Source organism: Pan troglodytes, chromosome 8 (assembly GCF_028858775.2).
Source record: "Pan troglodytes isolate AG18354 chromosome 8, NHGRI_mPanTro3-v2.0_pri, whole genome shotgun sequence".
Classification (NCBI taxonomy): domain Eukaryota; kingdom Metazoa; phylum Chordata; class Mammalia; order Primates; family Hominidae; genus Pan; species Pan troglodytes.
In genome coordinates, this window is record NC_072406.2 from 96,685,964 (window position 1) to 96,701,366 (window position 15,403).

Below are 15,403 nucleotides of genomic sequence, written 5' to 3' on the forward strand. Positions count from 1 at the left end.
TTAAGATATGAGATCTTTCGTAGTGGGGGGATTCCTTTTGCCCTCTAGGTTTTGTGGGCTTCCGAGGCTATGAAATCCATGGATTAGCGGACAGCCTTCCCAAAGGCCTTTTTTGGATACAAGCCAATACCTCATCTTGCCTGTCCCACCTTCAAATCTTTTTCAGTCCTCTCCAGATTTTATGCCAAATAGCTTGTGATATGGTTTTTCTGACAATTTCGTCCCCACTGGTTACATTCCTCACTGGTTCCACTGGAGTGATCATTCTAAAACACACACATTAGATATTCTGATTCCTCTTCTTAAAATTCATCTACATCTCCCATCATCTACAGCACAAAGTCATAGCTACTTAGCCTGACATGAGTCCTAGGAGCTGGCCCTTAGCTATGCTTTTGCACTATCCTTTCAAATTCAGTCTAAAATTTGAAGTGACCAGAACATGGCATGTTCTTTTTTTGCCTCTGTGTTTGGCATGTACTAGCTCATTACACAGAATATTCTTCCCTTCTTGTTTATTTGATAAACTCCTATTCACCCTGTTAAAACTCAGGGCAGATTGTTCGCGGTTCTAGAATGCCTCCTGTGACCTCTCCAGGCAGGCATGTTTTCTTTTTGTTCCCATATGTTGTTACGCTTAAGACATGATCTCACCATTCCTTTACCTTATTGTCTCCCTCACTAAGCTCCTCAAGCACAGGAACAAAGTTATGTTCAGCTCCAGATTTTCTCACTCCTAGTACAGTACATGATACATAATAAACATTTAAAAAGTGTGTGCTTTTTGATATTCATTCCTATTTGTCTTAGCCATGAGGATATGGGATCTTTTTATATTTACATTCTAAAAATGTCTGAGGGCATCCTTTTAATGACCATAGAAGCAGCAGTGGATGTGAGCAAGATGAATTAACATCTGGCATTTATATGAACACAGTTGAATGTTTAGAATTTGGGGAAATTGTAGCAACAAGCCATCAGAACACATCTCTGCCTTGCTTGCTAGAGGTTAAGAGGTAGCTTGTTGTTCAACTTGCTAGCAGGGGTAATTAGCGGCAATCCAGTCCTTAGTGGGTAACCACTTCCATGTAGTCTTCCACATACCAGGAGCAAGTTGTTTCCTTGTTCCTCACATTATAGGTGTTTCTTATTCCTCATGAAAGAGACTTTTTGTTTTTACAGTAGTGGAATTGATTTTCCAAATATAGTTACCAAATAAATAATAAAGCAAGACATTGATTTGGGGATAGGGAAATTATATCATGCCACAAAAATTAATTTTTAATAAAAATATAAAATTTTATTTAGCATATAGAAACCACTGATTTAGTTAATGTAATTCACTAGTAGTATAGATGTCTAACTTGTAGTTTAGACATTTATTTATAAAACTGTTAAATTCCTCTCGGTTGACTCAACATTTTGTTATTCTTTAAAAACTGGACGTTTTCTAATTCATTAATATTTGATATGAAGCTTTATTGCATTTAATACAAGTAGCTTGTCTTTCTGACTCTGCTGTATTTCCGTTTATTTCTCTGATAAGCAGTGGTCAGTTGGGTACTGTGAGTAATCAAAACAGTACAAGTGGTGAGTACAAAACAGTACAAATTTATAGTGCACAATGGCCCTTTACTGGGCATTTCTGGAGGTAGGTTGTCTTAATAATCAGTTTATTACCTGTCTTAATTGAAAAATCGTCTTTTTATGCTTTTCACTGATAGCACATGTTTATACCTTTTTTCTTATTGGCAATAGACATATTACAATAAAGTCCATTTTTAAATTGTCACTGATATTTTCAGAAGTCTTAAATTGCTTTAAGAGTTTTAACTTGGAACTAGACTATCTTACCATGTTTGAGGGTGAAAAGGAAAAACAAATCCCCATTCAACCAACCAATTGATCGTGCCTCCTTCCTAATTACTTTTTATTCCCTTTGGTAGATTTTGGTTTGTTTAATATGGTCCTGCTCTATTTTTTCACTAATCTTTCAAGGTTTTTGATCACTTTGGCACGGTCATTTTTATCTAGGGAACCCCAGGGAGAATCTGTTGATTTAATTATGTGGTGATTTTAGTATCTTCCGTTTTGCGGGACAGTTCATTCATTTTTGTGTTGATGTGCTGTGAAAATACCCAGTGACTTTAAAGTCTGGGATATTTAGCTTGAGGCAGCAATTGAGCTGACTTGTTTATTTCAAACATTCTGCAATATGATTTGATGTGACATATTTCTGTACAGATTAATTTTGAGTTGTCACTGTCTTGATATTTTTTTTAATGCAAGTCAGCTGTATGCCATCATAGCCAACCATCCTCCATGAGTTGATGAGCCTTGCCCTCAGTCACTCCCAATCCAGCCATAATCTAATCCCTGGCTGCTGATCCTGGGCAGCCATTGTCCAGTGCTGGTCAGGGAGGTGGAAGAACTGAAAAAAACACAAATGATGCAGTATAAATAGATCCGCCCCTTCTATTGGGGAAATTAGAGCTACTATGTAGATTTATTTGTGGATTAGCATAGCAAAAAAAACTTACTAGTGAGAAATGGCCCTCTGAATTTCATGTTGTAAAGCCCTTTGCCAAAGTTTTTGACATTTTAGCCCACATTATTTAAAGAGTGTATGTGTGTGTGTGTGTGTGTGTGTGTGTGTGTGTGAGAGAGAGAGAGAGAGGAGAGAGATAATGCATTTGTAGCAAATAACCCTGTATCAGGACAGGCCCAGTTGGCCCTGTCCATATATTTTAACTATTTGGGCCATTGAAAGATAGCTTTAAGATTTGTATTTTTTACTGGATACCCCCAAATCATGGAAATGGCATAGTTCCTCTGATTGTTTTTGAAACATAACTACACAATGAGCTTCAGGGAAGTACATGTGAGGCACACAGACCCTAAGAACCTTGTCATAGGCTTCTGTTCTTTAGTTGCAGTTAGAGGCAACTTCACATTTGTTTTACTCTGAGCCATCGTTCAAAAGGCTGATTATTCTAAATTTAAGTAAATGAATGTTTACTTTTCGTTAGGGTAGATCTGTTTTTCACATGTCAGCCATAATAGGAGTGAGACAGAACAAATAAACTTTGAAACATTTTATTTGGAAACTTTTCAACAAGAATATTAAAAATAGGTTAGCATTAGCTAAATGTCTCGACCTATATTTGTTAAATAAATAGAATTTCACATAAACTGAGAATATAGTGATTTACTCTAAATCTTGTTTATCTGCTGGTGCTTTTCATTCTTGACAGAAGAACAACACTTGTTAACGTGGTGTACAACTTTTTTTTTAACTTTAATGTAAGTAGTATTCCGAAGGTCACCGTTAACACCTGAATGTTTTGTGGAGGTTAAACCAAAAGCTGTAGAATCATTCTGTCAAGCTCTAAGGTTTAAAATACCTAATGAATCTATTATGGCAGGAATTTTTTCTATAATAAATTAGTACTTTAATGTTTTCTTTTTCTCATTTAATTTTGGATCTTGTTCAGTGTTTACTGCCTGTATCATTTTTTGTTTGCATTATCACTCTTGTATGTGTCTAATTTGCTTGAATATTGCAGTTCATTTTTTAATTAAAAGAAACTCCACATATTTTCCATATTAAAGCCATAATAAGTACCAACACAGCCTAATTGGTATTTATATTAAATCTGGGTGGAATTTCTAAGAACTTGCTGCTAATGTTGTTTTTAATTTTAACAGCCTCAAGTACTACAGCCTTCCAGCAGCCTTCCCAGACCCACAGACCACACCCAGGGAAAACTAATAAAGCCACAGCGTATCGAGGCCCGCAGTGAATGCGCAATCCAAGACATGCATCAGGGTGGTGCACATCCGGAAGAAAGCTTTACACACGTCTTGCACCAAGAAAGCAACTATGGTTTGGAAGAGCAGCCTTTTTCATCAGGCCCACAATTAACAATGGATGTGGCTAAGAGTACACCTTCTGAAGCAAACTTAAACATTACTGTAAATGCTCAAGAGCCTTATCATTTGGCAAACAATCAAATTAGTGACATGCAGTTTATACCCACTTCTCTTCAGACACCTCCCGAGTCAAGTACAGTAGACCAGGCTAAGAGAGTTGGAAGAAATCAGTCTCTGCCAGTGGGTTATATGTCTCAGCCCAAGTCCTTGCAGCTTTTAAAGCCATCCATATTGAGTTCTTTGGTACCGCCTCCAGTTTCTGAATCATCTCCAAGTAGGACTCCCACTTGTAAAAAGTCACCAATAATCACAACATGTAATTCAGCAAAACTTCAGCCAACATCTAGTCAAACAAATCTTGCAAATAATCAGAATCTGAAAGCATCTAAGCTCCGCCCCCCCTCAGGCTCTTTCAAACAAAAACAAACAAACAGCCCCCAACTAGAGCCTCAAAGCTTCCAGGCCAAGACAAGCATCCCAAGGCCACTAACACAACGAAAGGAAATCATGCAGAATCCAAATGGCAATTTGCATTCTGGGGATTGTTTGGCCTCTAATCGATATTCTCGTCTTCCTAAACCAAAGATACATTAAGTACATAGCCATCACCTGCCAATTTGTTTCTTAAAAACAATCTCTTCTGTAATAGCTTTATGTGCAGCTTGCAGCTTGCTACTGTGGTGGAGGTTCCATTGAAAGCCTGCAAATCTTAAATTAAAATGTGGAAGCTTCTACTAGTTTGGCTCCTTCATTTTATATCCTGGTTGAAGTACATGCCATTTGAGCATAATTATCTCAGGTAAACACGAAAGTTTGCTTACCCATTTCAGAGGCCTGCCAAAGGCCCAAATCATGTTATCCATCCCTCTCCACGTCAGAAAATTCATAATATTTTACTGAGCAGGCAAGAAGTGTGCTTTGCTGGTTTAGTCCTGTTAAGGTCTGTATTTATTGTGGTTGTCAGAACCTCACCCCTTTTCACTTGTCTCTCCTGTGAATATGGCTACTATTTTAACTAAAGATATGGTGATAATGGAAGATGGTAGTCTGTAAGCAGAGTTCTGGCCAGTGTTTTGTATATTTAAAAGGTCTATGCAAAGCTTTGTGATGAATAAAGGAGATTAGGCTTTTAATGGAAAGTCTATGTAAGTTTTATTTTTCCTTGCCAGGGTCAGTCAGCTAATGTTACTGTTGATTCATTTCCCAAATTCCCCAGGCTGAAAATGTTTCTTATTACATATAAATCAGTTATATATTCCTTTACATCTTGTTTTACAAACACATGTGCATGCACACACACATATACACACACATACCATTTATGTTTGTATTTGTTACTGGGTAAATTTTGGAGAGCTTGAGATACACCTTGAAACCTGTACCTAAAGATGTATTCATTTGTAACATATGTTGGTGCTAGAGTTTTGCTGGTAATTCAGGTTTGAACCCTTAGGCTTATGGATCCATGATAGCCATTTTAAGGTTCCACAGCATTATGTCTTTAATTGTAATATTTATATTTATTGATTTTCTGCTAATATCTGAAGACTGAAATAATGAACTTGAAACATTTGCACAAAACTTTGATGGGGTATAAATATACCATATATAGGGATTGTAAACTATTTTCTATAGCAAAACAAGTTAAAATATTTTGAGAAAAATAAATTTAAATAAGACTATCTTGAGAAAGCTGGAGTTCATAATATTCTCCCCCTCCCCCATCTCCAGTCTCCTAGGTTTCCCTTTTCTGTGTTTTTTGTTTTTTTCTGTTTGTTTTTTGAGACAGAGTCTTGCTCCATTGCCCAGGCTGGATTGCAGTGGCGCAATCTCGGCTCACTGCAACCTCTGCCTCCCGGGTTCAAGCGATTCTCCTGCCTCAGCCTCCTGAGTAGCTGGGACTACAGGCATGTGCCACCATGCCTGGCTAATTTTTTTGTATTTTTAGTAGAGATGAGGTTTCACCTTGTTGGTCAGGCTGGTCTCGAACTCCTGACCTCAAGTGATCCACCCACCTCGTCTATGGTGTATTTTTGAAAGACAATTTTTTAAAGGTAGATTTGGGAAAAAAATAGAATTGAAGATGGGAAATTTTGTTTTATTAAAAAGGTGCTAGAAGGTGTTTCAAAGACAATATTCTTATTTTAATACGCTGTAGAAGGTAGGTGTGGAACCTCCATGCTACCATGTGCACAAACCTAATTATGCTTTGGGTCACTTGTCAGTTCAGTAAATCTGCCTTCCTCTTCTCCCAAATCATGTCATCTTTAGGTTGTTCACCTGCAGCTGCTTTAAATGAATTAGTATCTTTCAGATAGATAACCTTACAAGGAGAATGTTTGTTTTGAGCAGCTGACCAAAAATATATCAAACAGGATTATGGCCAAAAAGTCACTCAAATTTCTAGAGATTCCTTTAAAAGATGTATGTTGATGAAATTGCCCCTTTATAAGAAAAACAACAGCAAGTCTTTTAGTAGAAATTTGAAAGAAGTGTTTGCTACCATTTTGACCCATTATTCCCTTACCTATCAGATGAATTTGCCATTCACTGGATAGAAACCATTCTTGGATTTGGTAAGAGGTGAGCAAGACAAATCTTGTACCATACTCTTATGTACCAGCACTTCTGATGGAGAAGCAGTGAAGTTCAGAACGTTCTTCACATAGTCCAGATACTGTTAGAGTCAGGCAAATCAGCAAAGCACTTATTTGTTTATGGAGATGACCCATGATGGCTGCAGTTTTAAGTGGGCATACGTGTTCTATCATTTTGAAGGAGAAAGAAAACCGTTCTCACATGTTGCAAATATGTGAATCATACTATATTCCCCTAAAGTAAAACCAGTGACTTAGTGGTTTTTGGTTTATTTAGAAGTTGGTTTAGACCCTTATGAAACATTATTTACGAGTTGGCCTTATCCTTAAGGGAAAAGTTCTAAATTTTTAAATTTATTTTTAATTCCCTAGTCTGAGGGAAATGTCTTTATTGTCCATTACATAAAAATGTTGACTCCAGTAATTTATTTTTCTCTATTTTTTCCTCCATGTATTTACTCCATTTTTCTCTATTTTTTTCTTCCCTGATGGATTTGCAGAAATGTTAACCAATTAGCTCAACTTTTCTCTACCTTTGTTGAGTCTTAATCTTTTAGAAGATAGGCTTATCGTATATTTATGAAGCATAATATATTAAAAGAAAACAAATCTAGGATGCTTGCATGACATAAAGTATTTGCCTGCAGTTTTCATTAAAAACTGCAAGAATATCATGCTTGTCTGCTTCTTAGTAAATGTTAAGTCTGAAATGGAAGTGAGGATGTAACTCTACTGAATAATCAAAGATCATCTTAGATTTGGCTTGATCTGTGTTTATTGCTTCTATTAATGTAAATCAACTCTGTGCCAAATCCTCCTCCACAGGAACACAAACCATTTATTGTCTTAGTTCTAGTGGTATCAATGAAGATAGTTACAGTGTATGAATTCTAAGTCCTGAGGAAGAAATTTTATGGGGTTTGTTAAGTTTCACATTTGTGAAAGAGGAAATTAGTAGAGTATTCAGACTTCGATATTTGGCTGTTAATGGGATGCATATCAAATTTTTAAAAGAAGGCTTGGCCTAAGGAGTTTATTGGTACAGGTGCAGATGATTTTAAGGCATTAAAGGATTATAGAGTTATGTCATTTAGACTGTTTCTAATAACTGAGACCATCTAACATTTTTCTTTTGGAGTCTCATTTTTATTTGTGCAATATTTTCAGGCATATAGGCTACTGTTCATTGTATTTATATATATATTAGAATTTACTAAGTACTTTAACAAGTAAAAATCTGAATATGAAAGAAAATATCAGATTTGCACTTTAAATGAGCTTAATTGCTTGAAGTTGTGCCTGAAATATCGAATTGCCTCCTATTGGGTGTGGCTTTGTTGAAATAAATTTGTAATTGTTGCTGTTTGAAGATATCAGTACAGCTGTTCACAGAAATATATTCCCAGCATGTCACTTTTCCCATTAAAGCACTAAGTTTTCTTTGAATGTTCCATTGTTCGATAAGTATTTTACTTTTTCCTCAGTACATCAGAGAGAGCGTGATCCCCCTACAGCTGTCACTTCCAAATGTTCCTGTAGCATAAATGGTGTTACAGACACTGAGGTGCACTCTTGGTTTCTGAGCAGAGTTGTCATACTGGTTTCCTGGTCTCTAGGGCACTGGGGATGTACTTTGAAATCACCGAACAGGCTTGCAATTAAGATCAATAAGGCTGCAGCACCATTTCAATTTACTTTCCATCTTACCCAGTAGTTTTTCTGTTTTTAAATTCGTTTGGGTGGTTATGTTTGTATGCTTAAGCACACATTTGAAAATTAATTATAGCTGTACTACCCGATGTTTTTCCTTGGGGATGATGGCCTTGTTCCTTTTTAAATTCTGATGCTTGAATTCTATTTTCTAATGATCTTTCACATCTCCCTTTAAGTTTTTGCTGCAGCAATTTGAGAGAGTACTTTTGATTAAATGATTCTGATGGTGGGCACCAATCTACAACTATGTCATTAACTGAAGATACATGTTTTAATCTTGTTGGGAATAAGCTTACCCACTTTCTCCTTGGTAAAGCGTTTACTTAACAAAATAATACCCGAGAATGTAAGGTCTCTAAGTCATTACTAACAAAGAGCAAAAATAATATCTGCAGTATTGTTTTTCCCATTGATTTTAAAAGTCAGTTTAGAGTACAAACTGTATATTAGAATTTGCCTGTAAAATGAATTCTAAAAAGCAGATGTAAAGTCTCTCCTGAAAATGTTGGCATAGTAAATAAAAATAAAGTTCATAATTATAAAAGTTCTCTTGTCTTTCTCAACATTGACTCCCATAGTTTGCTTTTTCTTTGATATCTTTTTTCCCACAAAGATCTAAGATACTGTTCATTTGCTTATGTTTTTCCCAACTCTGATACTTTATTTTACATGCTGCCTTCACACACATCTTGACACCCCAAGCCCTGATTGAGTAGGAGTTGATCAGTATTTTGTTGTTGTGTCTTCACAAATTCTGTAAGTGATCTAGTACTTTCGTTTCCATTGTAATAAAATATCTGCTTTATCTTAGAATATTGGGATAATGGTTAATGGACATTTCAAGAAACATTAGCACCTTGGATTTAGAATGCTGTACAAGGAAGAAAACACTTGTAATTTTAATTATTTTGTCATTGTTTTTAAGCAGTATACAAAATAGCTTGAGGCAAGAAAGGTGTTTAGTGAAATTTTACATAATTTTTAGGAACAAAAGGAATAAGGAATATATGTTTTTTCAGTTTTACAGTTTAGTCAGATGCGATAGTCCCGTAATAAGAGACAAAAAAGTTGATGCAGTGGTATGTTATTAATCCAAAATGTTTACATGAATTCTGGGAAAGGAGGGAAATTTTATTAATAGTAAGTTTGATAATAGCATTTATTACCTCTTAAGACACCTGTATGAACTTTAAGGCCATCTGAGTTCTTAGTGTTGCAGAATTTTGCTCCTTAGGTCAGCTAAATCGGGGTTCTTGTGTCAGGACCAGGAAAATGTAGACACATGGACACATTGAAGTGTGTGGGGAATGGAATTCATTGGGCAAAAAGGAAAAAAAAAACTCAGCAAAGCAAGGGGGGAATCCTGCTAACAGGCCCCCACCTCACAGATAAGTTCCAGGCCACCACACATGTGAGCTGAAGAGCTCAGGCTCTTCCCTCCTGCCCAAGGCTGGAACTTCCCGTGGCTCCACCCAGTTCTCCCAGTGCACAAGCTGGTTGGAGATTCTCTGGGGACCCTCCCCCTTATCGGCCTTCTGCATCTATCGTTAGCAAGTACTTTCTTATACTAAAAATTTTCCCTTTTAATTTTGTCATTAAGTGTAGTCATTTCAGTTTCTTCATTTATGCTGTTGATTGCGTGTTTTCCATTGTGAAAATATTTTATCCCTACAGAAAAGACAAGCATGAGTTAAAGGATTGACTTCTTCCTCTGTTAACTTGGTTTAAGTAAGTTTGATGGGATGTTTTACCTGTGTCACTTGCTGTGCTGGCTGCAGGGTGTACAAAGGTAACGATGATACAGGTTCTGCCTTATGGAGCTTAGGAACCCTAGGGGATTTTTAACATCATCCGATCCATTGCAGCACTGAGCCCTTCCCTTGCATTCCCTGTTTATTATCTTCCTTTGAACCTACCAGTCTCTTTTGACGTTTCCTCTTCAGTTTCATTTCATTCTGGGCTTTAACTCCCTTGCACTATTCTCCTCTTGGATTCTATATTATGTTTATTCTTGTTTGGTTGCATGCCTTCATTTCCCTAGAAAACCTGGCCTTTTATTATTTTATCCAAGAACGAACTTCCTCTTTAGCCACTATTAAATACTCTGCTTTCTACTTTAGGTTCTTGGAATTTGATTTTAAGACTTCTCGACTATCCTAAGGCCACTGTCCCTTTTAGAACCTCAACCCATAAGATGTTGCTTTCTGAAGTCTACCTTTAACATTCAAATTCATGTCCAGGCTTTTCCTTCCATCCCATTCTCTTGGATAGATCAAATATAATATGGTCTACTTGATGTTTTCAGTTTCTATTTTAATTTTTAATTTTTATGGATATATAATAATTATACATATTTATTAAATACCTGTTATTTCAATACAAGCATACACTATAATCTGTGTAATTGGGATATCCATTGCCTCATTTATTTCTTTGTGCTAGGAATATTTCAATTCTACTCTTCTGGTTATTTTGAAATATACAATAAATTATTGTTAACTATGGTCACTGTACTGTGCTACTGAACACTAGGTCCTATTCATTCTAACTGTATTTTTGTACCCATTAACCATCCCCTCTTTATCCCACCTCCCCACCACCCTTTCCAGCCTTTGGTAACCACTATTCTACTCTCTACCTCTGTTAGATCATTTCTTTTTTATCTTCCACATGAGTGAGAATGTGCAACATTTGTCTTCCTTTGTGTGGCTTATTTCACATAATGACCTCCAGTTTCATTCATGTTGCTGGTTTCCTACCATTTCTTGCCATGGAGTCTCTAAGGAGGAATTTAGGTCATCCAGAGAAGCCTTTTCCTCACTGATGAATTCTCCCACCCACCCATGCACACAGCCCTCAAATTAGCATCTTTTCTGTGCAAAAATCAGAGAGGAAGAAACAGTTCCTCACAGGCATTTCTCTGGTTTCTCAACCTGAAAAATGGTATTGCTACTTTCCAGATCTCAAAACAACCCACTCTTTAATCCTCACATGAATTCATTCAGACACCCATTTTGAGTATGAACAATCCTTTGGTAATATTTTAAGTGATTACAGAACAAATGCTTTCTGCAGCAAAAGTATACCTGAAATGTCAGTCTACTAAAGTGAAAGGTAACTATTCCCCACAAGAAACATGGTTGAAATGCTTGTTTTGTGCACAGCCCTCGTTTCGGTCTCGTGGCAGGAGGTGGATGAGACGGAGACCCTGCGATTGAAGAGATCAAATTGCAACATGACAAGGAGGATCCCAAACAAAGCACTGTAAGACAGCCAGTGGGCAGGAAGGAGACGTTTGGGACCACAGGTGAACTCGCTTCCAAAACCATTCATCCTTGACAAATGTGCATGTGTGTTAGGATTTCTTTTTAATTACAGCTAAATAAAAGTTAGGCCACTATCACATAACCTGTAGTGGTAACAATACATTCCACGAACCTGAGGCCCTTTTAAGCACGTATCAGTTCAAAATACTTCTGAATTATCAGGAATTTAAAAAATTTTTGCAAGTTTTAGCTGAGGTTTTGCATTTATAGTAGGTCAAGTGCAAATGTGAATTGCAATGAAAAACAAAAGTAATAGGACTTGTGATGGATTGTTAATGCAAATGGTTTCTTAAATTGTGTTCCAGAGTTTTGCTGAGATGCAAACACAGATGCTCTAAACTCCCTGCTGCCAGGGGCCGCCTCCACCAGGTTCAAAGATTCAGGACTAGTCAGAGCTCACAGGAGGTGTTTGGGAAAGGGTTTGGGCCAGACCTGGGCACTCAGAACCCTGGTCCTTGGTCTGACTACTCTCATTCTAAGAAAAATTTCAACTAAGGGAAGGAAAGCAGAGCACACAGTGCTTTCCTGCCTTTCAGAGCTCCTAAAGAATTCAAGGAGGAAGCAAAGGAGACCATGGACTTAGAACTATTTGTGAATATTACAAGAAGCATTACTGAAGTCACAGAACAAACCACCAAAGTACAAAGGGCCAATATAACAGAACAAATTAATGATTTTTGCTATTAGTCAAAGAGATGCAAAACAGAATGGCGTGCTACTTACATACCTTTATATGCAAAGAACTGTTTAAAAGAGTGGAGCATTGGAAAAAAAAAGTCTGACAGTAGAATGATTACATTATTTATATGACAAGATGATGCCAGTCAGCTAATGCTCTTGGGGAATATTTACTCAAAATATGTATAACAATATTTATTCAAAATATTCATATTACAACTGAGGACAAAAGCAAATTTACAAATCCATGAATGTAGTACAATATGAATACATATATGCTTATAAATACCTATATAAAAGAATAACTTCTTAATGGCTGAATTATTGGCCATTTTTTAATCTTTATATATTTTCTGTTTTTTAAAAATGGTGAGACTATGCTCTTATAATCAAAATTGCATGTGTATGTCTGTGTGTTTAATAACAGGGTCATTTCTGTTGCCCAGGCAACATTTGTAAGGCACCTGGCATATAGGCATCCAATAATTAATCTCCCTTGCCACAGATTTAATGAGTGGTCTTTGTCATCATGGGATGATGTTTCAGAAAATTTTAAGTCACTTATTCAATGACATAGCAAATGGCCTATCTCCCTGACCTCAAAACTAGTAAGACTGCATTATTGTTTTACTCCTTTTTTTGTTCTGGTAATTGGGGTTGGGAACACATTACCTTATGAATCAGGATCCGTCCACTGTCAGTGACAAAATCTATTTCTCCCAAACTTGAATAGTTTGTTCCCTTAGCATGGAAGCTTGGAGAGATTCGTCCTTATTTATGTCAACCCTTCTCTGTGTTCTTTGTGTAGTATTTTCTTATTAGTCATCAGTTCCGTCTACACCATCCCAAATAGGAGTGCCCTAAACAAAATCTTTATAGATTGACAAGTCCTTTCCAGCGTCCTGCTGCATGAGGGCTGTTTGCTGTGGGATGTCAACTCTTAGTATATTAACTGGACCTTAGTGCGTAGTGTGACGGAATGCAAATTGCACTGAACACATTTTTATAGCATGGCTCGTGGTGCTGGAAACCAGAAAAGACAGATCCCAGGGCTTTGCCCCACACATTAGTTACAGGATTGAGGATTCCTCTGGTTTGTTCAGCCACTGCTCTGCTGCCTCCCGCCTCCCAGGCTGGGATGAGCTAAAGAACAGGCCATCTAATTCTGCTCACTGGTTTCGAGCCACGGAAGGAGACCCTAACCTTTAATTATAACGTTTACTTATGGTTTCCTTAAAGCTAAGCCAGTGCTACTCTGGTTTGGGGTGAGTGGGGAAAGCCTACTAGAGTCCAGTTGCCCAGCTCTCAGCAGCACAAGGCCTGGTCAGAGCTTCCTTCCTTAAGGAGCAAACACACAAGACTGCATGAAAGAAATAGGACAGGAAAAGGAATCCTAAAGCAAGCAACTGTGTTAAAATCCAAGCAGGTATTGACTTCTTTTGTACAAAGAAGTAAAATTTTTCCCACAACAACTACTTTTCTCTTTTTATCAATATTTAATTTTCTGTAACCACACTTCACCACCACTTTTCTAATAACTTTTAACTGCAAACAAAGTTATGTGACCATTTTTCTCTGCCTGAGAAAATGGGATTTTTTTTCTTTTCTTCTGAATACTGCCCTCCCCGCAGCCCCTCCCAACCCCCCGCCCTGTGACAAGCTCAGAACATCAAAGGCAAGTGTTTTATGCACCGTGTACATTCACTGTCTGGCTCTCTGCCAGGCTGGAGGGGAGAGCAGAGACTTGTGCTGGCCAGGTCAGGCTCTGTGCACAGGGATTTGGGCTGCGGGGGAAGCTGCTCTTTATCCTCTTCTGCCTTAGAGCAGGCAAGATGGGAACACTCTTCTTAGCATCTTTTAATCCATGTTGTCTGTGCTCTGTCACTCCCGCTTCTGAGTATTCCCAATAGTCAAAAGAATTTTGCCCAGTTTCCCTCAGTCCTTTGCATTACACATTATAAATTACATTTGAAGACACATCTTTGCATAAGGCATCAGGCCCTGTAAGCCACCCCATCCCCATCCCCACTCAACACTCACTGGTGAGATGATAAGCCATTTTTTAAATGTTTATTTTATTTTATTTTTTTGAGATGGAGTCTCACTCTATCACCCAGGCTTGAGTGCAGTGGTGTGATCTTGGCTCACTGCAACCTCCACATCCCGGGTTCAAGGGATTCTCCTGCCTCAGCCTCCTGAGTAGCTGGGATTACAGGCGCCGGCCACCACTCCTGGCTAATTTTTTTTTTTTTTTTTTTTTTGGTAGAGACTGCGGTTTTACCATGTTGGCCAGGCTGGCTTTGTACTCCTGACCTCAGGTGATCCACCCACTTTGGCCTCCCAAAATGCTGAGATTACAGCATGAGCCACTGTGCTTGCCAAACCATTTTTTTTCAAGTAGGTTAGTTTTCAAAAGCTGTGTGGTCTCATTTTACTGTTTTCTGTTTGTTTGTTTGTTTGTTTGTTTGAAGAGTCATTACTTTATTGAAGCACATTTTACATATATAATTTATTCCAAGTATACAATTAAGAGATTTTTTATAATAAAAAAATTAGCTGAGCCTGGGGTGACATGCACCTGTGGTCTCAGCTACTTGAGAGCCTGAGGTGGGAGGATCACTTGAGCCCAGGAGGTCAAGGCTGCAGTGAGCTGTGATTACACCACTGCACTCCAGCCTGGGTGACAAAGTGAGACCCTGTCTCAAAAAAAAAAAAAAAAAAAGATTTTTTAGTAAGTTTACCAAGTGTGCAACCTTTGCCATTTAGAATATTAGAATATTTTCATTACCCCAACTGTTAATCTCTGCCCCCTCTTGATTAAGCCAAGCATCATCTACTTTTTGTCTCTATTTATTTGCTTTTTCTGGACCTTTCACATAAATAAAATCATATCAGATGTATTCTCTGTGTCTGCTTTCTTCCACTTAGCATAACAATTTTGAAGTTCACCAAAAATCATAGCATGAATCACATCATTTTTATTGTTGAATAATATTCCATTATATGAGCATACTTTATTTTGTCTATTCATTCACCAGTTTGTAGACATTTACATTGTTTCTAATTTTTGGCAATTATGAATACTACTGCTAGCAACGTTTATGTGTAAGTCTTTGGACATATTGAGAGAGGAGGAAGGAAGAAACCCATCAGGCA

General features: G+C 37.5%; 1 protein-coding gene across 16 annotated transcripts in view; it reads left to right on the forward strand.

The window, feature by feature from the left end:
• Nucleotides 1-5,066, forward strand: part of CCSER2 (coiled-coil serine rich protein 2) — a 186,123-nt gene extending 181,057 nt beyond the window's left edge. For 11 of the 16 annotated variants that reach the window (XM_016918773.4, XM_016918774.4, XM_001155270.5 and 8 more), the window contains one exon: nt 3,709-5,066. In XM_016918773.4, the coding sequence (XP_016774262.1) occupies nt 3,709-3,772 (64 nt within the window). In that variant the 3' untranslated portion in view covers nt 3,773-5,066. The remainder of the gene's footprint in view (nt 1-3,708) is intronic. The other 5 variants (XM_009458837.4, XM_054659756.2, XM_063781956.1 and 2 more) reach the window with 1 other exon arrangement.
• The last annotated feature ends 10,337 nt before the right edge of the window (nt 5,067-15,403 follow it).